The sequence below is a fragment of the Psammomys obesus genome, unplaced genomic scaffold (genome assembly GCF_907164565.1).
Source record: "Psammomys obesus unplaced genomic scaffold, mPsaObe1.curated_primary_1811, whole genome shotgun sequence".
Taxonomy (NCBI): Eukaryota; Metazoa; Chordata; class Mammalia; order Rodentia; family Muridae; genus Psammomys; species Psammomys obesus.
This window is the reverse complement of record NW_026590699.1, coordinates 3,747,113-3,772,402: the sequence shown is the minus strand read 5'-3', so window position 1 is coordinate 3,772,402 and position 25,290 is coordinate 3,747,113. Positions and strand designations below refer to the sequence as shown.

At 46.2% G+C, this 25,290-nt stretch overlaps 1 protein-coding gene across 1 annotated transcript in view; it reads left to right on the top strand.

Moving 5' to 3' along the window:
* Myom2 (myomesin 2) overlaps positions 1–24,926 on the top strand; it is a 64,202-nt gene extending 39,276 nt beyond the window's left edge. Inside the window, exons 19-37 of the mRNA XM_055608465.1 lie at positions 275–401; positions 2,296–2,474; positions 4,147–4,261; positions 5,131–5,287; positions 5,374–5,480; positions 6,886–6,930; positions 7,074–7,210; positions 10,698–10,842; positions 10,952–11,011; positions 12,273–12,340; positions 13,533–13,646; positions 13,816–13,903; positions 14,578–14,616; positions 16,491–16,596; positions 20,223–20,386; positions 20,643–20,679; positions 22,059–22,081; positions 22,588–22,643; positions 24,196–24,926. Of these exons, the coding sequence (XP_055464440.1) occupies positions 275–401; positions 2,296–2,474; positions 4,147–4,261; positions 5,131–5,287; positions 5,374–5,480; positions 6,886–6,930; positions 7,074–7,210; positions 10,698–10,842; positions 10,952–11,011; positions 12,273–12,340; positions 13,533–13,646; positions 13,816–13,903; positions 14,578–14,616; positions 16,491–16,596; positions 20,223–20,386; positions 20,643–20,679; positions 22,059–22,081; positions 22,588–22,643; positions 24,196–24,507 (2,079 nt within the window). The 3' untranslated portion in view covers positions 24,508–24,926. The remainder of the gene's footprint in view (positions 1–274; positions 402–2,295; positions 2,475–4,146; positions 4,262–5,130; positions 5,288–5,373; positions 5,481–6,885; positions 6,931–7,073; positions 7,211–10,697; positions 10,843–10,951; positions 11,012–12,272; positions 12,341–13,532; positions 13,647–13,815; positions 13,904–14,577; positions 14,617–16,490; positions 16,597–20,222; positions 20,387–20,642; positions 20,680–22,058; positions 22,082–22,587; positions 22,644–24,195) is intronic.
* Positions 24,927–25,290: the final 364 nt, after the last annotated feature.

Genomic DNA, 25,290 nt, shown 5'->3' with positions numbered 1-25,290 from the left:
ACAACTGTTGGCATGGCCTCTTCTCTCAACTCAGCTCCTTACCATCCCAGAGGTCACCACATGTCAGTCTTGTAGAAGCCATCATAGACTTGATATCATGACTGCCGCATACTAAGTACAGAAATGGCCTCTTGAAGTGACTTAGTCTAATTGCCCCAGCACTGTCCATTCCACTGTGCTTCTCTTTGCAAACTCATCCTGAGTTCTCCTTTGCCCCTATGAATTGTAACACAGCTCTGAGTTCTTATATTAACTGAAACAAAAATCCATACAGGTGGAGGGCTTGACAGAAGGCTCCTTGTATGAGTTCAAAATTGCCGCCATCAATCTGGCTGGGATTGGGCAGCCATCGGATCCCAGTGAGCACTTCAAGTGTGAGGCCTGGACAATGCCGGAACCTGGTGAGATGGTCTTTCCCTGGTAGGCCTCCCTAGACAGAGGGAGGCTCCCTCTGGCCAGAGGGGGCTCCCATAGTTGGCTTTTGGATGTCTGCTCTGTGTTGTCAGCCACTCCCACAGTGAGAAGGTGGCCATTCACATAATAGGGATTGTAGCAAGGACTGCCTGTGGTGAGACTGGACCAGTGCCACTGAGCATAGCCAGGGAAGGGGCTTTGAGTACAAAGTGGGAGGCAGTGAATGGAAGGAGCAGCTCACCTATGCCATGGAGGAGAGACAGCGCCCCAGAGTCCACAATATGCAGCTGGCATCTGACCTATGAGCTAGATGTGGCTGTGGCCACTGGCTCTTAAGGAGCCAAGAGAAGATGAGGGCAGAAGGTTCCAGGAAGCAAGAGAGTCTGGAGTCCAGCCTAGGTCAAGGCAGGGCAGATCACCAGGTCCGCATTTCTGTGCCATCCTCTGTGCTTCAGGCTGTTGGAGATCAGGGGCCTCCAGCTCTGAGGAGTACAATCTTTGTAGTCCTGACTGTGCCCCCTTTCTTCTTTTCCTCCCTCCCTCTCTTCCTCCTCCCTCCCTCCCTTCCTTCTTTTCTTCCTTCCCTCTCTCTTTCCTTCTTTCCTTTCTTCCCTCCCTCTCTTTCCTCCTTCCTTCTCCTTCCTTCTTCAGTCTTTCTCTCTCATGTTCCTCCCTCCCTCCCTTCCTCTTTCTTTTCTTATTTTAATTAAGTTAATTTGGATCCCTTAGAAATGGCACTGGGGAAATACAGTTAGTGTTCAGAATGTCCTCCTCCTCTTCTTTTTTTTCTTTCCTTCCCCTCACCTCCCCGTTCTTTCTCTTAGCCCCATGGAATGAATCCAGGGCTTCCTACCAGCTGAAAAAGCCACCTATCATGAAGCTACATCTTAGATTTTATTTTTTTTCTTTTATTTTAAAAATGAATCTTATGTTAAAACTCAGAAATAATAGTAACAATGAAACCATCACACACTGAAATTAACCAGACCCAGAGTCTATAGGCGTTCTGAAGCTGTGGAGCTTCACACTGGGTTTTACACTCTGGCTATTGAATATATTTTGATGCACTTGTCTGCCGCCCAAAATAACACTCAAACGTCTATGACAGCATTAGAACTGGAAAAAAATAGCTTTATATTCTTTTAACTAACTCTAGTTCTTTACCACTCTTTTACTTTTATTTTGAGAGAGAATTTCACTAAATTGCCAACCTGGCTTGAACTCACTACTTGAACTTTTAACCCTCCTGCCTCCACCTCCTAAGGGGCAGGACTGCAGGTCTGTGCCGCCATGCCCAGCTCCAGAGTCAGACAAACTGGTTTATGAGCGCACATAGGATAAGTGAGATCTAACTGAGACTAAGCCGGGCAACATTGCCTTTCCCCGTGCTGCTAGGAGCTCCTCTGGGAATGCAGAGCCAGCCCCTGACTCCTGTGGCTTGCTGGCACCTTGGGGAGAACTGTGATATGTGTTAGCATGTTGGGAGGTTTGTAGCCCAGAGATGGTAACAACACCTCCTGTTTCTGCGAATTCTCTCTCTGACGCTCATGTGCTGTACTGTCACATATGCTGCCTATGTGCTGGCTGACATGTGGGTTACACGGTTCACACCCATGATCACCCAAGGGCCTGGTGGAGGGGATGCAGGTAGCCTCTCTTTCCAGCCCCAGCGTCAGGGACCTTCTAGAGAGACTGATAAGTAAATATGAGGAGGACACATGTGATGGGGCGGGGGGGAGCCCCTGCCCAGGCTGCAGGGGGATCACTGCGGTCGAGGGGGTGGGAGGCCCCTGCCCAGGCTGCAGGGTCACCGGAGTGGTGATGATGGTCGTTAGGTTTGGCTGAGCTGGCTGCTACTGCTCAGATTTGGTGACTTTTCAGGTCCTGCCTATGACCTGACGTTCTGTGAGGTCCGAGACACCTCTCTGGTCATGCTGTGGAAAGCCCCAGTGTACTCAGGCAGCAGTCCCGTGTCTGGGTATTTCGTGGATTTTAAGGAAGAGGATTCTGGGGAGTGGAAGACCACCAGTGAGGAAACAACTCCAAATCGCTATTTAAAGGTGACTGTCTCCCTTTTCACACGTGTGGTTTTGATTCTTTAGCAAACTGGCCCAGAGCTGGGTGAGCCTGTTCAAAGCCATGGAGACCACTGTAAGACACTTTACTGCTGGGTCTGCAGAGCAGGTACCGGAAGCTCCAGCGGAGGGTAGCAAAGCACCTTGAGGAGGTGATGGTGCCCTCGTGAACTGGTACTTAAGCAGGATTTGCTCGTTTCTCCCCAGACATGCACTGCAGCCTACCAACTACCACATACAGTACCATGCCCCTCGTATGCACAGGCCATTCTCCGCCCCAGGCAAGGATGGCATCTGCTATGTGCTTCAACCTCAAGCCCAGCGTTCACTTTACACAGTTTACTAACACACACATGCTTGCACACGTACACATCCATACACACGCATGCGTACACCTGTGTTCACACGTGTGTGCGTACACGTAGCCAAACTCACCTGACATGCATGCAGAGGCACACACTCTTCTATCATAGATACATAATTCTATGCCCTCACACATGTGCACACGCAGCCGTATCGACATGTACACATGTCACTTGAATCTACGAATTCTATTATCCAGACATGGGCACCTTCACACTCCTATACACGTGCACACACAGGCATGCCTGCGCTCACGCACATGCAGTTGTACATGCGAAGTCCTCACGTGCACATTTTCACAACGGTGCTCTCACACAGACGCATACATGTGCACAAGTTAGTACATAAAATCACGCAACACATACACTGTCACACGTATGTACACGCATACGTATTTGCACTTACAGACATGTGTGGAATTTCACACCAGCACTCCCATGTACGCACACGAGCATACCACACCTACCGTATTACATACATGCACACATACTTGTACCCCTGTCCTCAAACACGTGTACATATAAACACATGCAAACTTGAACCCGCTCATGTACACCTGTGCACACAGATGCATGCCTGTACCCACGTACATACACACGTACACGTTCACATCACCCCCCACATGTACAGTAGTACTCTCACACACGTATATACACATATGCACCCCACATGAACTCACCTGTACTCACACATGCATAACGAGCACATACTCACACACACAATGTAAATTAGTTCATCCTCATTTTCCAAACATTTCATTTTCACTTTTCTAGTCACTGGGTCGGTTGTGACAGTGTCTGTGAGTCCGGGACCTGCATGCTCTGGAGAGTGTCACCTTTCCCGACCCAGAGGTCTTCTCTTGATGTGTTAGACAGACGTCCGTGCACCCTTCTCTCAAGGGAGGTGACGTTTGTGCCCGGCACTGAAGCACACTGATGGAAGCATAGGCCGAGGACTCCGCAGAGCAGTTTCACAATGCAAAACAGTCTCGCTCAAATGGGTAAAGCATTGCCTTAGAACCCAGCCGTATACACATCCACGTGAGAAGAGACCAGTTCAGTGTTGGTGTGTCTAAAGGATGATTTTCACAGCTTGAACGCACAATTAAAATAGTATGCAGTCCTGGGAAATTGTGGTTAATATCATTGCCAGGTTGTAACCTAGACAATGGCTTTTGAATCTGCACCTCAGTGTTCAGAGGAACAAATGAGTGTAGGCAGACCCAAATCTGCTCATTCCTTCAGCGAGACTGGGCACTGTCTGCCCTGGCACATGTTTCTTCTGTCATTTCAAGGTCTGTGACCTCCAGCAAGGTAAGACCTATGTATTCAGAGTCCGAGCGGTGAACGCCAGCGGACCAGGGAAGCCTTCAGACACGTCGGAGCCTGTGCTTGTGGAGGCCCGGCCAGGTGAGCCCCACCTCTCAGCTGCTCAGCACAGCAGTGTAACCCCACAGCAGGACACTGAGGGGAGCATACACGCTCTGTATGAATGTGTGTGCATGGGCAGAGGCATGCTTAAATAGAGGAATAGATACCCTGCATTTTAAATTAAAAATTGTTTGATAATTTCATATATGTGTATAATGTATTTTGATTATTCCATTATCTGCTTACCCCTCACTGAACTTTTTTTTCCCTTTTCCATAAGTTCCCAATATATGTTTTAGGCAGAACTTGTTTGGCAGAAGAAGTAGGTTGTGAGCTGCCAGGTGGGTGCTGGGAATCAAACCCAGCTCCCCTGCAAATGCTGTTAATGATTGAGCTGTCTTCCCACCCCTCCCCCATCCCCAGCTTCTAGGAGATGTATTCTGGGTGTCTGATGTCAGGCCTGGTGCTCGCTTTGGTCAGCACATACCAGACAAATAGCAGCCTTCAGTCCCCAGCAGACACAGAATAACTGATGTGGAGGAGGAAGAGTGTGTGAGTGATAGGGAGTCCTGTAAACAGGACTGTCCAGGACATGGTCTGGGGGTGAGGGGCCGCTCTGAGAGGCAGTCCAGGGCTTTCTGAAGGGCTGGAGAGGAAGCCAGCACAAGTCTGATGATATAAATGGCATCACCCTGGCCTGCCTGTCCTTTCCAGCCATCTCCCTGAGGAGCACTTGCTCCTCCTAGCCTCTCTGGTCGTCAATCTTGAGTAGATGCTAAGTAAAATGTATGATGTAACCAATGCAAAACAGGCTTCCATTTGGCCTGTGCCTCCCCCCACCTCTGAAAAAGGAACCTAGTGGGCCACACGCTCCTGAGGCACCCTGCCCTCCCTCCTACCCCTTCCAGGCACAAAGGAAATCAGCGCCGGCGTGGATGAGGAAGGCAACATCTACCTCGAGTTTGACTGCCAGGAAATGACGGACGCCTCCCAGTTCACCTGGTGCAAGGCCTATGAGGAGATTGCAGATGAGGAGCGGTTCGAGGTTCACACCGAGGGGGACCAGTAAGCGCCTGTGAAGTCAGAGGCTTTGAACTTTTGGCTTCTACAGGCAGAAGCTATGAACGCTCACCTGTCGGTTTTCCTTTCAGCTCAAAGCTGTACTTTAAGAATCCGGATAAAGTAGACATAGGGACCTACTCTGTGTCTGTAAGTGACACCGATGGTATATCCTCCAGCTTCATTTTGGACGAGGAAGGTAATTTGACAAACCTGACACAGGGATGTGATTCTCAGCATTGTCGCACTTCTAGAGCTCAGCTCTAACACAGAGAAACATACTTGATCAGAAACAAGGCTGGGGACCTGGGGAGTACTCATGTCCCAAAACGACTTTAGATATTATCAAATCCAGGCTGAGGGCCTATTCCATGCCTCATGCTGTCTAGGAAAGCAGAACTCAATAGCTACAAGGCCTCCCTGCCTCAATAAGGGACCATTTCCAGAAAAGCAGTGTGGGCTCACTCCTGCCTCTCAGTGCAGCTCACAGAGGAGTCAGTTTCCAACCTGTGAATTTGGGGAGACATCTTCATCCCTCACACTGTGGGAAGGGTGGGGCAGGTGAACATCTGGGAGGAGGGAATCAGTGACACGCTGATGGCGCCACAAGTTTGCAGGTCTGGCCTAATTTTGGTTTAATTTTCCCAAACTCAGAGAAGCTGAACAAAAAAGCCTCCAAGAACAGCAGAGGGTTGGCATTGCCACTCCTCAAGCTGCACACAGAAGGGGCTTTGCAGTCTGTGTTTGAGGACTGTGTCTGCATGCACAAGAGTTGGTCCTGTGTTCCTCTGCTGCTTGCACAGGGTGTTGTGCTCTGAGCTTTATGTAGTTTCGAAGGATGACTCTTCCACCGTGCCTTATGTGAGCAAGGCAGGACCTCACAGTTCCTGGTGTAGTTCACCTGGTTTACACGTACTCCTCCTGGGAGGTGTCACTGGGAACAGAATTTGCTTTTCATTGAGAAGAGTCCGACTTTGTCCTTTAGCACAAACGAATGCTCCTAGGTGTCCATCACGGTAGTGAGTTCTAATTTTATGAAGGACAGAGAGGAAGAAGGGGAGGAAAGGGAGAGACATCTTGGGACTTCCACTTTTCCAGCTTTGCTGAGGGTTTCCTGAGGAGCCATGCATTCTGCTTTTGCCCTCGGCACAATGAAAGCTTGCTTGAATCAGGGAACTTCACTTGATCTGTATAAGAAGAAAATCTTGGAAGGAGAAAGAAACCTGCTAGCCCCAGCATGTTCCTAGGAGCAGACCAGGAAGTACCTCCTGTGTTAGAGAGAGGTGACCCCGGGGCTGCCCCTTTATCCACTCTGCAGGTGATTCCAGATTTCCGGAGCCCTCCCTTGCCCAGCATCACACCTCCATGCCTCACCCACAATGTCCTTTTAACAAGTGGGTTACATGGTGAGGACCATGGCTGGAGTAGCAGACTGCTACTGTGGAAAAAGTGAAAGCCACTTCTCTGTCCTTCTCACCTTTACTGTCGTGTCTTCAGCATAAATCTTGGCAATGTGAAACCTCAGCTCTTGCTTTGCCTTGATGTGGTTCACGGGCTTCCAAATGCACAGGTCAAAACTGATGTTTTCTTCTTCTTCCTTTTAGAACTTGAGCGCCTGATGGCACTGAGCAATGAGATAAAGAACCCCAGTAAGTAATCCCACCGCTTCATATATATAGTTACACTTTGTATAAATGTTTAGAAACTGGGGGGTTGGTGTCTTACAATCTGCAGCTGACCATCTGGGGGACATCTATTCACCACTGACTTGTGATTTCTCTTCCTCATGTAGCAATTCCTCTGAAATCAGAATTAGCTTATGAGATTTTTGAAAAGGGCCAGGTCCGCTTTTGGCTCCAGGCAGAGAGTCTTTCGCCTGATGCTAGCTTCCGGTTCGTTATTAATGACAGAGAAGTCTCTGACAGTGAGGTGAGTGCCTGGGCGTGAGCTGTGGCTCATAGGGGCCTGGATTTGCTGGACTGGGAGTGAGCTAAAGCTTAGAGAAATCTGGCCTTACTTGGAAAGCTCTCAGAGTCAATATTTTTTTATTTATTCTTACCCTGTCTGAGTTCCAGAAACAGAGGTGCAGAAGGTTGACCAGATGGCTCAAGATTGTGGTTCTCGTTGTGTTCAGATATTTGGTCTTGGTTTGATATGACTTAAAATCCAAATATGTTAAAATGAAAAACAAGTGAGTAACAGTATTTAAGAGACTTGGAGTTTGGGTTTAGGAAAAGGTTCAGGACAAAAGGGGTTGTTTTGATAAATTGGTTTCTTCCTGATTGTGGTTCTGAAGGCTTGACATTTTGCTCTGTTCTGGGAAATGATTCCTTATGCTCTTTCCTCTGACCATAGGAGGAAAGGGAGCATCTTAGTCCTCCCAGACTGTTGCCTTTGTGTACTGGATTTGATCTGGACAGGGTTGGGGTTCTCATAAATGCCCATTATGCTAAGATAGAAATATTCAGCCTTTGCTCTATTATTTGTATATTTGTATGTGCGCATGCGCTTTCGTAAGTGGTATATGCATGCACGGCACATGTGTAATCAGAGGAGAACCTCGGATACTTTCCCCCAGGCTTCTTTCAGGGTCTCTCATTTACCTGAAACTTCATCAGATAGGTCAGCCTAGCTGGCCTACAGGCTTCCAGAGATCCATCCGTCTCTGCCCCCAATTTGGTTGCCTCTGGCCATGTGCTACCATGCTGAGCTTGTTACATGGGTTCTGGGATCCAAACTCAGCTCTTCATGCTTGTGAGGCAAACTAGTATGCGAATGAGCCTTCTTCCTATCTTTCTTGTTTTTGTTGTTAGTTTTTCAAGACAGGGTTTCTCTGTGTAATCTTGGCTGTCCTGGACTAGCTTTGGAGACCAGGCTGGCCTTGAATTTGCACAATCAGCCAGCCTCTGCCTCTGCTGGGATTAAAGACATGTCACCACACTCTGTTCATCCTTCTATCTTTTTGATTGCATAAAAAGAATCTTAAAATTACTACCGTCTCAGTTTTGGCTGTGGAACATTTGAGAAGTCATTATCTATATTTAGATATATTTCCCCTTGTCTAATTATAGCATACTGGGTAACCCAGTCATAGGACAACCTATTTTTTATGGGTTTTCTTTTATTCAGGGGTGGGGTTAGGTGAGTCATTTTTTGGTGTATCTTCTTTTTTTCCCTAAATACCCAGCGTAGAGTCCTTGGTACTTAGCCACCTGGTCCTAAACTTCCCATTCACTTGTTCACTGCACATGTGCCAGGTGGGGCTGGAATGGTAGCCCAGCCATGTTTATGGGCAGTCCACCCTCTGATTCTGAGCTTTACTACTTACTCTCATCCTGGTCTTTATGTCTGATGGTATTGGTAAAACAGGGCTAAATGAAGATTATCAAAGAGAAATCTTGGAACGTCAGAGTCATGTGGTGTTTAAGATCATATGATCCACTATGGAATGGATCCCAATGGAGCCATGACATGCTTTTAGAAAAAGCGTAGTGTAGGTAGATTTTGTGGGGTGCAAAAAGCCAAGTGGATGCATACTGTGTGTGGGACAGCACTGCCTGATCAAGGTAATTGGAGAAATTTTTTCTGAGCAGAGATCACGCTAGGAAAAGAAGTGGAATATGGAGTAATTGCACATTATTTGCTGAACATCTTTTGATTAACATTTCTTTCCTGCCACAGATAGCGACATTCTGCTCCAGAGCTAATCTTTTGGAGCAGGAGTGCGCCATTTCACTTCTTTAATTAGCAGCCCACAGGTGACTTTCACATTTGAAGACTGATGCTGTTTTGTGAAAGTCACATAAAACCCTGTATTTATGGGGCTTGTAAAATCATAGAACTTCATCTTGCTGCATCAAGACGCCTAATTATTTTCTGAAGCTTTTTCAAACACTGCAGTGTAGGAGCAGAGGAAGCTGAGGAGCCTACTGTGCCTTTAAGCTTCTGGTTTGTGAGTCTCATACCTGAGATCTCTTAACTAGTTAGAGCGGGTTCCTACAGCTCTGGGAACTGACAGTAAACTGTTGGCGCTATCACATACACTGACCATTTGTTGAGCAACTTGAAAGTTGCTTTTGATGTTCAAATGTCATCATTTGAAACTAGACAGATATGCAAGGACCAGGGCAGGGGCCACTCACTGGGTTCTTGTTCTTATACTCTGAGATGGTGGTGACTCATTTCAGGATGATGGCACAGTGCTTTCTCTTATTTCATATCATTAACCTGTTCCAGAAGGCTCTACCTCAAAACTACTCTGTGGATTTGTGCCCCTTCATTTTGGCCTTTCTCGAGCACATTGATATACTCGTCTCCTCTTCTAACCCCCTTTGAAAATACTCAGTGATGTTATACAAGTACAGAACATATGGCTGACATATTTTAAAGAATATTTGGATCTCTTCCTGAGTTAATATTTTATATGTTTATTGAGGATCAAAGCCGGGACAGGGTAGGACAGCTTTTAGCCAAGTACAACATGGAGGCTGTTTACAGTTATAGAGGCTGAAGTTCATAGTTACCCACTGGAAAATTGTCTGTCCATTTTCCCTTCCCAGTGCACAGTGGTTTATTTTTGGTCCTTGGTTCACCTAGAGGCATAGTCGATAACCTTCCTTTCTGAGTTTTGTCAGATGTAATATCTGGTATGTCTTAGTTAGTCTTTTGTTGCTGTGAAGAGACACCACAACCAAGGCAACTCTTATAAAAGAAAGCATTTTGGTTATTTTTTTTGTTTGTTTGTTTTGTTTGTTTCTTTGTTTGTTTATTTTTTGGAGACAGGTTTTTCTCCATGTAGCCTTTGCTGTCCTGGACTTACTTTGTAGACCAGGCTGGCCTCGAACTCATAGAGATCTGCCTGCCTCTGCCTCCTTGAGTGCTGGGATTATAGGCATACACCATTACACTTGGCTCAAAAAAAAAGCATTTAGTTTGGTGGGGGCTTGTTTACAATTTTAGTGTTAGTCCATAATCATCAAGGTAGAAAATAGACAAGCATGGCACTGGAGCAATAGCGGAGAGCTTTACATCCTGAACCACAGGCAACAGGCAGAAAGCAGGAAAGGGAAAGGTAGGGGAATAGAGGGAAAGGGATTGGGAGAGGGAGAGAGATTGGGAGAGGGAGAGGGATAGGAAGGGAGGGGGAGAAGGAGAAGAGAGGAAAGAAGGAGAGGGAGAGAGGGAAGGAGGAAGAAGAAGAGAGAGAGAGAACAAATTTGCTGTGGGCTTTTGAAACACTTCCTTCAACAAGGCCACACCTCCTAATCCTTCCCAAACAGTTTCCATCTCTGGTAACTAAGCATTCAAATATACGTGACTGTTGGGGTCCTTTCTCATTCCAACCACCATGTGGTGTAACTACAATGTGGAGAAACAGTTTCATCATGTCATTCTTTGGATCTTTTATGGGTTCCAGACACACAGAATTAAATGTGACAGATCGACAGGCATGATTGAGATGGTCATGGATCGGTTCACTATTGAAAATGAAGGGACCTACACTGTGCAGATTCAAGATGGAAAAGCCAAGAATCAATCTTCACTGGTGCTTATTGGGGATGGTATGCTACAATGAACATTCTCATGTGCCCACAGAACATAATTGAAAGAAAATTTTTTGACTGGACAGAGGCAGATGTATTTAATCTCTCTTTTTGTTTTCTTGACTAGCATTCAAGGCTGTCTTAGAAGAGGCTGAATTTCAAAGGAAGGAATTCCTACGGAAACAAGGTAAGTGGTGGCTCACTCACACAGCAGGACAAAGTAAAGATTTGACTTTGTAATCTCATAGCCGACCCTAGAAACTTAGAATGATCAAACATCATGACATCATTTTAGCTGTGAAAATTAGGAGATGCCTGTGTCTTTAGTTCTCTAGGGTTATCTTGCCTTCATTCTTTCTTGCTTCTAATCTTAGCTGACCCTGGATATCCCCTGATGTTCATATTGTCTGTTACTAAGGATTGTCACCCCCTGATGAGGGTCTGTTTAACCAGTCTCTGTACCAATTGCTCAGTAGTCCCTGTGCCTTGAAGGTTGATAATCCTTCCCAAACACCTTTCTTCCCATGATTCTCTGCCTGTCCCATGTTAATAACCTCACAGAGAAGCTGTAGAAGCCCTGGTTAGCCAAATTTTCTGCCTGCTTCTCCCAGTGGAGCCCTCTGGCAAGTCATATGAACACCTTTGACTGACCCTCCTCCCCACCACAATGTCCAGACCACTCTCTATTTGATCTTGCTTTTCACATAGGTTTTTAACAAAAAGTACATTTTGAATTGAAATAGAACCACATCATTTTCTGCCTCCCTTTCCTTCCTCCAGTACCTCTCACATACCCTCCTACTAAGCCCCTCCACAGGCTTTCATACAAGGCACCAATTGAATTCTAGCCATATAAAATAGATTAATATGAGACAATCACTATATAAATCTCAAACCTGCTTTATATTTTTGTGTTGAATGAGAAAATAGTGTTATTAGGACATGGCTTACTCCATGTTGATTTAAGTAGAAATGATTGATGCTTTTGAAGAATATGTCTCTGATCGGAAATGACAAGGGTTTACAAAGTTGCTTTGTCTTCAACTCATCTCTACTACATCTCTTACTTTAAAGATCTTATCACCATGCTGCTTGCTCAGTGTTCAGTCAGATATATGGCCCAGGAAAGAGAATGTGATAAGCTAGGCATTGTATATATCTGAAGAGCAATAGACCCCAAGTCCCAGCAAGGGTGAGGACTATGTGCTCCCACTAGGAACAGGAGGCTCAGGGACAGTCAGCTCTAAGGCAGGTCAGCTTCAAGACTATGAGAAGTCTTAGCTTCACAAGGCACAGTAGGTTCCCCCCCAGCCAACTATGTTTATATATCAAAATATAGCATAGAAATACGTTCTAATGCATGTCCATATGTGAATGCATATCTGGATTAGCTGAATTTATCTATACATGTAAATTCTTACTTTAACGCCCCAACTCCTTCCTCACAGGCCCCCACTTTGCTGAGTATTTGCACTGGGATGTTACAGAAGAGTGTGAAGTCCGGCTTGTCTGTAAGGTGAGAGACCACAGGCCTCTCTCCTTCTTGTCCCCCGCAGGGAGGCTGGTTAATGAGCAGCTGTGGGCCATGATGTGGGTGTTCTAGGTTTAGGATTGATTAGACCCCTATATCCACGTACACGTGGATCAAAGCTGTTTAGAGAATAGACTGATGGGCATCGGAAAGGCTGACTACAGACACAAGTGCACGCGCGCGTATACACACACACACACACACACACACACACACACACACACACACACGAGTTGCAGCTTCCGCCTTAATGAGCAGAATGAGCCCAGGAAAGAATGGCAGAGGCTGACACTGCAGGGAGACCCAGAAAGACCAGGAAGTTACCACCCTGGGATGCATATTCACTCATGTTCTGTGCTGGGGGACCTGTTTCCAGGGTGGCTGGGACATGGCCTCCATCTATCCCTTACACACTGTGAGTGGCTTTCGACTCTAGGGACTAAAGCAGGAAAAATACTCATAATACGCATATGTGATTATTCCCTGGTGTCACTGGTGAAAATGTCACATATAGCTGCTGTGGAAATTCCAAATACATGGCATTGCTGGTCCATAGGGGCAATCCCATGACAATAGCATTTGTAACATTCCATTGCTGGCATTACTTATGATGGGGATACAGAGTCCTCAGCCCCCTGGAATCCAATACCCACCCCACCTCTAACATTTGTCACAAAAAGCAGCATGTTCTCTTGAGGCAGCATTATCAGCAATGTGCTTGCGAATGTGGCTACGCTCCTCCAGAACCCTGCAAAGCTTAGCTTCCAAAGCCAGAGGCTCACGGCAAGGAATTCCCACACAAGGAGGCTCTCCTTCTGTTTGTCATTCCTCCCCATGTCTAGGCACATGAAGACCAAACTTTCAAAGAGTACTCTCTCAGTAACCCGTAGATCCTTGGATCCGCAGATCCAAAGAACATTTATGAATCAAAGTGCTTTGCTTAGGCCTTATTAGTGATGCCTCCTATTACACAAGAGATTTTCACACCTACTGACTTCATGGGTTCTCTCGGTGGCAGCTGTTTGCTGTTATTAGAAGTGACAGTTTCCATGAGCCCCGTGCTGAGTCTGTTGAGGGTAAAAGTTGGTGTTTTCTTTAGGTCTGGGGTTGATTCACCCTGAAGAATTTTTTTCTACCTGAGACGCGATGGTGATTCACTTGGATTTCTGTTTTGCAGGTTGCAAACACCAAGAGGGAAACAGTTTTCAAATGGCTCAAGGATGATGTTCTTTATGAAACCGAGACACCGCCAGACCTGGAGAAGGGGGTCTGTGAGCTGCTTATACCAAAGGTACAATGCAGCTGGAGAAACAAGATGGCACTGTTCATCACTTGTAAACTTAGTCATGTCTTCATATTTGCACACCCATTTCGCATACTTTGCAAGGAAAATGTCCTATTACACTATCTCATATCATGATATTGATTCCACGTAAACATAGAATGTGTTTTATTCATAGTTGTCTAAGAAGGACCATGGTGAATACAAGGCAACCTTGAAAGATGATAGAGGTCAAGATGTATCTATCCTGGAAATAGCTGGCAAAGGTAAATTGGTGCCCTTTTTGTCTTACAGTAAAGTCCATTTTGTCCATGGAAAAAGGGGTACTGTGGAGGAGCGCTCATGAGTACCCTTAGCTAGGTGCTTATCAGCTGAGCAGGACCCCATTCTGTCCATATGACAATGGGTATGGAGGACATATTTTCATGCACACTCTGAGCTGACAGAGCTCCATTCTGTCCATAGAATGGCAGGTGCTGTACAAGTACACTCTCACACACTCTGAGCTGTATGCATTTTGCCTCTCTAGTGATATCATGTAAGAAAAACAGATTATACTTTGTCTGCATTATAAGATCATTAGGGAATACACACTATCACTTTGGGCTTAGATGAAATGTCATTTTCCTCTCTCGTCAGAAGACAGGTTTGATTCCTTTACGAATGCAGTTATGATGATGGAAATTCTTAGGAAGTTATTCAATTCAATGTACAGTTGGATTGATGTTGAACAAAATGTTCTTGTCCCGTGTTTAAAAAGCAAATAGGTTAGAAGGATTTATGGCACATATAAGCCTTTTATGGGCAGATATTACCATTTTAATGTTTAAGTTTTCAAATGAGTATCACAGTTTCTTGTGTCAATTTAATTAGACATGGAAAATGCTGCTTTTTGTTAAAGTCACACCCCATGATGATACATTTCCATTCTCCATTCCAGTATACGAGGACATGATCTTGGCAATGAGTCGTGTGTGTGGTGAGTAAAAGCCCCTGAGTGTTAAAGTCTGCTTGGCTGAAGCATCTCTGTTTCCTGGGGTGGACACTCACCTCTCACAGGCATTGAAGGCCAGGATGTGTCCCATGCCTGGACTTGGGTGGGTATCTGGAGAATGACTGTTACCTGCCCACTCCATGATGTACCTTCAGAGCTTTGCAGTGTGAGTACTGGAGCCTAGGTTGAGCTTCAGAAGCCCCTGTTGGCCTTGCCCTCCAGGTGCCACTGCCAATTTGCCTTTGCTCAACATGGGCTTTTTTTTTTTTTTTGTCCAAAGTTGCCATTAGTCTTTCTTCAAACACTCCATAGCCTTTGTGGATATTTAATACCCTGACCTCATAGGATGTGCACTGAGCCACTTGCCTTTCTATAGAAACCGGAAAGCAAAAATACTGCTTACAAATTAACAAACAACAGCTTACATGTCAGCAACTGGTAATTTGATTACTCTAGACTCTCTAGATTTGCAAGTATACCCAACCTGTGACCAGTTGGCCACTGGTGACTTCAAAAAGTCAAGGATATTTATGCATGGGGCCAAACACAAAATCATCACCATATACTTGCGAGGCATGAGACATTTTGGAATTTTCTTTTCTGTAACTCCACTGTGAGGCAATCCAGTGTGAATTTCATAGATGACAACATTGTGTTATAAGGTCAAAGGGTTAGACACATCAGCTGTATAAATGTAACACCCAAATTACATTTTCTGATCACGTGATCAAAGCATGCACACCTAGGCAAGTGATTGCCAGACTGCTAACAGCCAGGTGTGGGTTATTTTTTGAAAAACTTTGTTTCTTTGGTCTTAAGCAAAGGGCTTTTCAGAGCACTCCAGCAGGGCAAGAGTGTGTTTGATGAAAGCATATGACTGGGAACTCACCAGAACACATAGCCACAGCCTCTTCACCCCAATTAGAGTCCTGTGCTTTCCTGGGAATCCCATGAAAACCACCCTATGCTTCTCTGTAATGCTTTTGCAAATGGCCTCGTGAGGCAGCCCTCTTGCTTTTGTTTGGTGAAAGGACTGGGCTACATTTCAAAATGAGTTTTACTTGGCTTTCAGGGAGTCAAGTGCTAACCTGTGGGTATGCATGCTGCTTGTGAGGCGAGCCGAGCCCTTTGAAAAGCAGCTTTGCTCTTACACTCTGTGGAGATGCTTTCATTACCTATCTCATAACGGGCTGGAGGGCCACCTGCTGATCACAGCTGGTCACCTGTAGACGTTGGATGAATGCAACAGACTGCCCTGAAAGGATGCTTCTGAACCCCCAGCTCACTCTATCACACAAAGGAGACATGGGACTCTTTCACGGAGATTTAGGTGGGGACAGAGAGCAAGCACAGAAGTCTCTGTGTGATTAGAGCCCCGGTGTCTCTGTGACATTTCAGGTAGAGGAGAGTGAGGTACACATGTCTCAAGGATGGAGGGATTCTGGACCACTCTCACCACTCCCTCCTCTGTGGGTTTTCAGCCTTTGTGGGCTTTTGGTAGCTCTTCAGATTTGGGTCGATTAATATAGAAGTTTTCACAGCCATTGTCACCAAGACGATTTTGATTTTTCTGTGCAAGGCAAACTGCTAAGGCCCAGGTACAGATTATTTTTGAAGACCTTTTTTTGTTTCTTTGGTCTTAAACAAAGGGCTTTTCAAAGTACTGTGGCAGGGCAAACGTGTGTTTAATGAAAGCATATGACATAGGCACGAGGTTGGGGCCTCTGTGAATGAGCTCACAGGAATGAGCACCAGCCTGAGGAGGGATGTGCTGATGGTGTGAATGGATGGAACTTCCCAGCAGGCCATGGTCCTGTTTCACTTCTCTGAGGTCTGAGATAGCATCTTGCCATCCGCAGGCATCTCTGCCTCACCACTGAAGATTCTCTGCACCCCGGAGGGCATCAGACTTCAGTGCTTCATGAAGTATTTCACAGAGGAGATGAAAGTCAGCTGGTATCACAAGTGAGTATGAGAGCAGGTGTCTGCAGCAGCCTGGCACTGGTGGTGCTTTCAGCAACCTGCAGGCCACGACCCTGTTCTCAGTAATGTGCCAAGCTTTGGCTGGGTGGGCTATGGGGCAGTGGGAGAGGGTCTGGGCAAAGGAGAAAGAAAGGAAATGTCAGAAGGTATCAACAGCTTCCTTAGGACTGGTGCTTACTGATGGGGACAATGCTCAAAATGCATCCTCCCTGGTAGTGAGAAGAGCAGCAAGGGGGCCAGCGTGTAGGGTCCAAGCTCCAACCTTCCAACTAGTTGCTTTCGCACTAGACATGAGTAAGAAGACAAGGACCCACACAAGCCCAGTAGTTAAACTAACAGCAGAGGGTGCAGGGAAGCCTGCTTCAGGGGGTGACATTCAGTCCGTAGATCCCAATGAGAATTTTGCAGAATGTAGAAGTAGGCACAGACATTTGTTATTTGCCTTTTTGAAAAATGCCAAGTCATATATCAAGGAATGCAGAAAATGCCACTTTAAACAAAAGGCTGGAAATCTATCCCACATGAATGAGAAGCAAGCATAAGAAATGTGGCAAAAAGTGTTCTTCAGAAAAAGGACCTAGTTTTCTTGCTGGAGGGTGAAATTAATGTATTGTGCAGATGTGGCAAAGCTAAACTATCAGAGGACTGACCACTCCAGACTTAAAGGAATCCCAACCACTGAAGGAATTTCTTGCTGTCATTACAGGAAAAACAAAGCTAGCATGCTTTGACCTCAGGGTATATGTGTTCCCTCAGCTTGGGAGACCTCTCCTGCACTGGTCACATTGGTCTAATAGCTCCCCTAAATCTCAGTGGGCTCCAACTACCTGCAAGAACGAGATGCCTTCTGTCTTCTGCATCTCACCTTTAGTGTCTTTAGACAGGGTGGGAAAGGTGTTGAGATGAAGGCCTCCAATGAGGAGGGGAGGTGATGGGTGGATTCTCTCCCGCTCTGGGGAGGGCTGCCAGCAGCTGTGACCTGTGACAGAGCACCCTATGCTGACAGTGTCTTTGAGTTATAGAGACAGGGAAAATGACATCTCCAGATTTAAGGCTGGCATGGGTAACATGTGGTAGATCAAGATTGAACAGGGTAAAGGAGTTATTGCATATTTAGAGATGGTGGCCAGATGTGGTCACTCTGCTGATGTGGAGGACAGCACATGAAGCAGATTGCAGATCCCCAGTTGTGGTGGATGCTGTCTCCCTCTGACAACTAGGGAGTAAGTCACAAGCCTCAAACAACACACAGTCACTACAATGGCTGGCTGAGGTATTTGGGGACAACAAAGGAGGGGGGTTATCAATGTGTCTGTTCACACTGAACCCTCTGCCTCAAGTTCTTCTGGCTTTGGAAGCATCAGCAGCCCTTTTCTAACTTTCCACTGTGTGGTTATATAGTCTATGTAAGCTTTGAGGCACTGCTCAATCCTGACTTGGATAGTCAGTTCATGGAGGGTGGCAGGAAGACTGCACAGAATATTTTTGGTGAATGAATTTTCTTTTCTGTAGAACCAGAAAGTTTATATAAGGACTTGTTATTCCTTTTGGGTGAGAATGGGTGAGTTGTGAGTGTTGAGGTGACCCTTCCATTGCTTTAGTAGCAGAGATTTTCCTCTGAGCTCACTGGAGGTCTAGTATTTGTAAAGAGCCAGTCAACTAGGACAAACCCACAAGGATGTGAACAAAGCATTCTGGGTAAAAAGCTGTGAGCCTTCCCTATAGCTCTGACCTCTGGATTCTGCCTTCCAAAGGGCACCAAGTCTCTATGTGTCCTCCTGCCGGGGTGGTCTGTGGTCTGCGAGGCATGCACAGGGCCTTAAGGTTATATACTTGTCTCCCTGCCTGGCTGGATCTTCTATGAGGCCTTCTTGGTCTCCTCACTCCCCACCTGCCTACGTCCCTGATGCTCTGCTCTCACTATACTAGTCAGCACTCTATCCTGGATTGACATGCTCTGTGTCCCCACATTGGGTGTTACCTCTCAGAGCTATTTCACAGTGAAGAGGTCCTGGGAATTCCTTCTTCTCCCTGAACTACGGTGGCCAGCACGGGTAATAGAGTTATTACTATAGCTCAGTTCTCTGCACTCCCCCCACAAGCAGCCCTCTAAATTACAGTAACTGGAAAATGATATATACACACGGACTACGTACATAATGTGGACGTGTGTCCACACCAAGCAGGGCGACTTGACAGTGGGTGAGTGTGGTCACTCTGCTGACTCGGAGGACAGTATCGGGCCTTAGTCCTCCTTACATCTTAGAAGGTGGTGTAGCACGCATATAACATAACCTGTATTATTTCATTTATCGTAAGGGTGCAGTGCAGCATGCTACAGCTCACCACCTCTGCTACCCATCTGCAGAGCCTCTGTCTTGTCAAATGGTTTTTTTTCTCTCTCTCTCTCTCTCTTTTAAGATTTATTTATTATGTATACATTGTTCTGCCTGCATGTACACCTGAACGCCAGAAGAGGGCACCAGATCTCATTATAGATGGTTGTGAGCCACCCTGTGGTTGCTGGGAATTGAACTAGGGACCTCTGGAAGAGCAGACAGTGCTCTTAACCTCTGAGCCATCTCTCCAGCACCTGTCTTGTAAATGAAATGTGGCCTTCACTGTACACTTCTTCATTCTACTCTCTGCTCCTGAGTGTGGCAGCATTGGTGACCTCAGCTTGTAGAAACATGCTCGTCCTCGTGTGACTGGCTTTTTAAACATAGCCTAAGATCCTCAGAACTCATTCATGTTGTAGCATGTGTCAGTTCCCCTCTCCTTTTTTTTTCTTTATTAATTACACTTTATTCACTTTGTATCCCCCCGTGGTTCTCTTCCTCCTCCCGTCCCAATCCCTCCCTTCCTCCACCCTCTGCATGCATGCCCCTCCCCAAGTCCACTGCTAGGGGAGGACTTCTTTTCCTTCCTTCTGATCCTAGCCAATTAGGTCTCATCAGGAGTGGCTGCATAGCTCATGGCAGTTCAGTATCCAAGTGGGTTCCATTGTAATAGGAACAGGGACTGTCTCTGACATGAACTGATTGGACTGCTCTTTAATTACCTCCCCCTAAGGGAGAAGCAGCATTACCAGGTCACAGAAGAAGACAACACAGTTCCCCTCTTCTTAAAGTAACAGGAGTATTCCACCATATAGATAAACTGCACCTTAATTATCCACTCACTTGTCAGGGCCTACGTGGCTGTCCACATTTTCCGTTGTGAATGCTGTAGCTAGAAATGTGAGCATCCAAGAGTCCACATCTCCACTTTCAGCTTCTGAACATGCAACTAAAGACAGAATTGCTGAATCAGGCCATAAGTTTCACACTTAACATTCTTAGGATCTGCCACACTAAGTCAAATATTCTGAAGTCCTTTGAGTTGTAATCATTTGGCTTTAGAAGGTTTCAGGCCCAGGTTATTTATATACTTAATAGCCAGAAACCCTCCCCCAAAGCCTACTGTGTCATTGGCATGAGCAACTGAGTAGACTCTTCCCAACCAGATGTAAGCAAGTGGCCCCTTCTCACTCCAACATGCCAGTATACCCTCCCAGGTGTGAGCATAAGGTCGAAGGCTGAACTGAGCATGCCCGTGTTGCTTCCTAGAGAGGCTAAGATCTCATCCAGCGAGCACATGCGGATTGGAGGGAGTGAGGAGATGGCATGGCTGCAGATCTGTGAGCCCACAGAGAAGGACAAGGGGAAATACACTTTTGAGATTTTCGATGGCAAAGACAACCACCAACGCTCACTGGACCTCTCTGGACAAGGTACGGGAAATTCTCTTGTAGCCCCTCACACTCTTGTGAACAGTCCACACGGCTACTGGAAAGAAAAGGGTGCATGAAATAGTCCACCCGATGTCAATGTCAGGACTTTCACCCAGAGGAAACTGCTAGAGAGAAATCAGTTTATTAGTTCGATTGCTTGTCAGTTTTCATCCTGTCAGTGATCTGGTAGAACATCTGAGCGGATGAGGGTTAGACATGAGGGAACATGAGTGACATATGGAATGTTTCCTTGCAGCTTTTGATGAAGCCTTTGCCGAGTTCCAGCAGCTCAAGTAAGACCCGCAACTTGCTATTTCTGTGTCTGATGGGGACAGGAGGGGCGGGGGCTGGCAGGTTTATACTGGCCACTTACAGGATCATCCATAAATGCCTTAGTGATTCCGGGAATGCCTCTGTTCCTGGGATGAAAATAGCAATTTAAGAAATTCAATATGTAGCAGGAAAACCGTTTTTTTTTCCACACTAGAAGTGCATTGTGTATCGGCTTCCTGGGGTCATCAGAACTCCTGGATTACTTTAAATGATTAAAATGATGGATTCACAAATCATCATACTCCAGGTGACATGTCATCCAGAACAACTGTTAAAGAATGCTTCAGATTTCCAGTTGAGTGTCTGAGTTTTATAATATGAAAGCCGAGGACAGTCCTTGGCTCTTACTAAATTATTCAGGATGCCTTTTTTTTTTTTTTTTTTTTTTTTTTGAGTGGCTATGTGACTAGTATGATAAATCAGAAATTGACAATTTAACAAAATGCCCAGGGTCTAAGAGATGGCATAGTCAGCCAAGTGGGTCCTTAGAACCCATGTTTTGTTTTGTTTTTTAAAGGAGCTGGGTACAGCAGGGCACACCTATAACCCAAGCACTGGGTAGGCAAAGACAGGGGCACCCCAGGGTTTCTGACCAGCCAGTCTAGCCAAATCATCAGAAAAAGGGGAGCAGGGGGAGGGAGAAAGATCCTGTCTCACAGTTAACATAGTGGAAAGCAACTGAGGAAAGCATTTGATATCAATGTTTGGCCTCCACGTGTACACGAATCCGCACCTGTCTATTCACACCTGCACACACAAGTACATACGCACAAGTACCCGAAAGTCTTTCATGCAGTCTCGTGAATTTGGCACAAAACAATACATCTCCCCAGCCTGAGAGTTTGCACGCTAACCTTCCTTTTGGTTTTAGCATCCTTCCCAGCTCCAAATGATCAGAGCACAATCCCTCTGAACGGGTAAAAGTTCTGCACCCTCAGATCCAACCAGGATTAAAAACCATCTCAAAGGCAGCACATCCCTACAGCCACGTTTTCAGTCATCCTAAACAACACGTTAGGAACTCTTACATAGTATTAACTGCATCAGGAATTGTAAGTTGCTAGAGTTGAGTTACTAGACTCAAGAGGGTGAGTATACATTGTATATACAGCACCTTTTCGTCTTAGGGAGTTACACATCCATAGATTTTGGTATCCTTGGGGTTCAGCTCTGGAACCAATGGGGGGAATGTCTGTGTAATTACGAATCATTAGACTTTCCTTCTTTATTGGCTCTCACTGCTAGCAAACTTCTCATGTGCATGGTGTATTTTCTCAGTGGCATCTCTCTCTCTCTCTCTCTCTCTCTCTCTCTCTCTCTCTCTCTCCTCTCCCTCCAGGGCGGCCGCATTTGCAGAGAAGAGTGAGTACTTGTTGGGTGATGATGGGATTGGGCAGGGGACAAGCACACTCCACATGGTTGGTTTAGTGGATCAGTAGCAGCAAATGCTTCTTCCCCAGTATGACTGCGCCCTGATCTTTCGGCCTCTGCTCCTTCAGCCCGTGTCTTACTCTTTCCCCTCCTCCTCCTTCTTGCCTGCACCCACCCTTGAAAGATCCTGTTCCCCAGATGGCAGGACCGTTTCCCGTATGAGATGCAGCTCTTTCTGCTTGTAGTCCTTGATATAACCCCCTTGGCTCAGCCGATTCTCATTTCCATTTCCTCGGTGCCACTTGTTCCCAGACATGCGCAGAGTCAGCTGTTCCTTGTCTGTGGCCCTCCTCGTAGCATTTCCCACCGAGAACATAACTCTCTGTTTGTGTCCTCTCCTGGGTGCATTCCACCTTGATATCACCCATTGTCAGCCTCAGGCTTTGTGTAGGGCCTCCCTGACAGCGCCTCCTCAACCCAGCTCTTTTCCATTGTAGATCGCGGCAAGGTGATTGGCGGCTTGCCGGATGTGGTGACAATAATGGAAGGCAAGGTGAGAGCAGGCACCTGGGGGCAGGGCTGGGATGAGTGTGGTGATGTAGGGTAGAACTCAGCTTTCATCTTAGGGTGGGACATAGGGAGCCTGAGAGTAGAAATGGTTCCCCACTGACTGCAGGTAACAGAGCTACCTCCCTTTGTGCGGCCACCCTCTGTCCTGCACTGATAACTTCTGCAAACGGAGAGGTGGGATAGATTAATAATCAAAGTTGGGGTCACCTCAGTGTTAGAAGGTTTGGCTAGTATGTGTGAGGCATTGGGCTTCACTCTCTGCACCGAGGAAAACAACAACACAATAATAACAACAGCAGCAACAACAACATAATAATAGTACCAGCAGCAGCAGAAGCAGCAGCAACAACAGCAAAAGCTAGTATTGCCAATTCTCAAAGATGGGGCATGTTGTGTCTCTCAAGGACTTGTTACAAGGACTTAGTGTCCACAGGGTCCGATGTCACCTGGTTCAGGGGCTTCTCTGAATGAGGCTCCCATCTGCTGTGAAACTGTGAACAGTCAAAACTTCTTCAATATTAAAGAAATGAAAAAAAAAAAAACTGCTCCAATTTTCAAGGTCATTTTAGAATCTATAATTGAGGTTTTAATTTGTCTCTCATCAGTAGTGTTATTGATATCTACTTGGCACTTCCGCTGCATGATTCTAGCTCAATGTCACGGGGACATAGGTACTTGAAAGGACTTTATTAGGCCCAAATGCAAAATTTATAGACCTCTTTAACAGCCGGTGAAAGTAGAGAGACCCTGAGAGGGAGTAACTGTGACATCACAGAAGATGTGATTGTGGGGTTAAGAGTCACAGGCTGCAAGTGGGCTGAGCCCAGGCAAGCATGTAGTTGCTGTATCTGAGTTAGGAGCTACAGAAAGTATATGCTCTGGATTTTCCAGAAAAACTGCAAAGACAGACATTAAGTCTAAATGCAAAGGAAGTGTAGGGGCTAAAGGATGGTCCCTCTCTTAAGAGCAAGAGCTTCTTTTAGGGTGGTGGTTCAGCTCCCAACACCCATGCTGGGTGCCTCACAGCTTCTGCTAACTCCAACTCCAGCAGATCTGAAGGCAGAAGGATTCTGCCTTCCACAAACAGCTATGCTTATACATACATCCCCATACACAGACATGCAGGAGTACACATAGGTAAGAATAACAAACAAACAAAGCTTCAAAATAAGTCCAGCGGCGCGATAATGGGGCTAATCCATTGCCCAAATTTAACCCGCAGCTCCCGGATAGAACTTGGAATAAGTAGAACCATTTGCACAGGTTTTCCTTGATTCTCCCCCTCCCCCATCGCACAGGACTCCTGTACTCCAGGTCCCTTTGGAGTCTGTGTGGATGAAGGGTTTTTGATGTAATCAGTGATCCACAGGCGCCAGCGAGCATGACAGAGAGCAGATGGCCTTTCCTTTCTTTTTAAAATTAATTATTGGGGAATTCTGTACCTGTTTGCAGTGTAGCTTGACCATACCCACCCCGCCTCCTCTTTCCCACTCCTTTTCTAACTGTCTTTCTCCACCGGCATCTTCCCTCCAAAGACCTTGAACCTCACCTGCACAGTGTTTGGAAACCCTGACCCCGAAGTGGTCTGGTTTAAGAACGACAAGGACATTGAGCTAAGCGAGCACTTCTCCGTGAAGGTAGAACAGTCCAAGTATGTCAGCCTGACCATTCAAGGGGTGACTGCTGAGGACTCGGGCAAGTACAGCATCAATGTGAAGAACAAATATGGAGGGGAGAAGATTGATGTCACTGTCAGCGTGTACAAACACGGGGAAAAGATCCCAGACATCTCACCTCCCCAGCAGGCCAAACCCAAGCTCATCCCAGCTTCCTCCTCATCTGAATAAGGGGATCCCATCCACCCCAGGCTGGAAAGATGGGGGTAGGGAGACATTTGGAAGTCCTAGGATGTTGTATGCTGTGCTGAGTGGCTGCTAGTTCTGAGTGATTATCACATGTGGCAAGATTGGTGCTCGCACATTAGGCTTTTGATTTTTGCACTTTGTACTTAAAGTTTTATGTGTGAAGGAAAAAGCTAACATTTATGAACACAGGCTGGAAGACTTGTGTGAGCCCATGAGTAGATGGCAGTGGAGAGTGAGCTGAGAGAGAGCAGCTGATGTGTCCAGGATCATGGGCATATGGAGTGATGGTCAGATGGTCCTAGCGTGTGGGGGTCTGGGTAAAGTTGCTACCATCCTGAGGGTGATGGAGGTCCCTCAGGGCACATCTCTGGAAACTCCTTTTGGAGCATGTCACTTGCTTACATTTTTTTTGTCTTGCTTTAGGCTAATAAAAAAATAAATAAAAGGCATCATGCTGTAATTTCTGTACCATTGTCCTATCTACTGACATGTCCCTATCTTGGCTTAATAGGTTTCTGTGGCTTTCATGATTCTGTGGTGTGTGGACCATGGATCATATCCAAAGCACCAGCGGTAGGAGACAGCCTTCCAGAGAGATCCCTCCTGCAGCTCCATCTAGGGACATAGATGCAGAGAGGGACCCTTCATCAATAGTCCTGAGAAATATGCATTCTGTGAGGTTCTCAGACCATGGATTTCAAGACTTTTGTAGAACACAGCAAAATGTGTGTGTGTGTGGCTCTGCTCTGTTCTAGCATATGGATT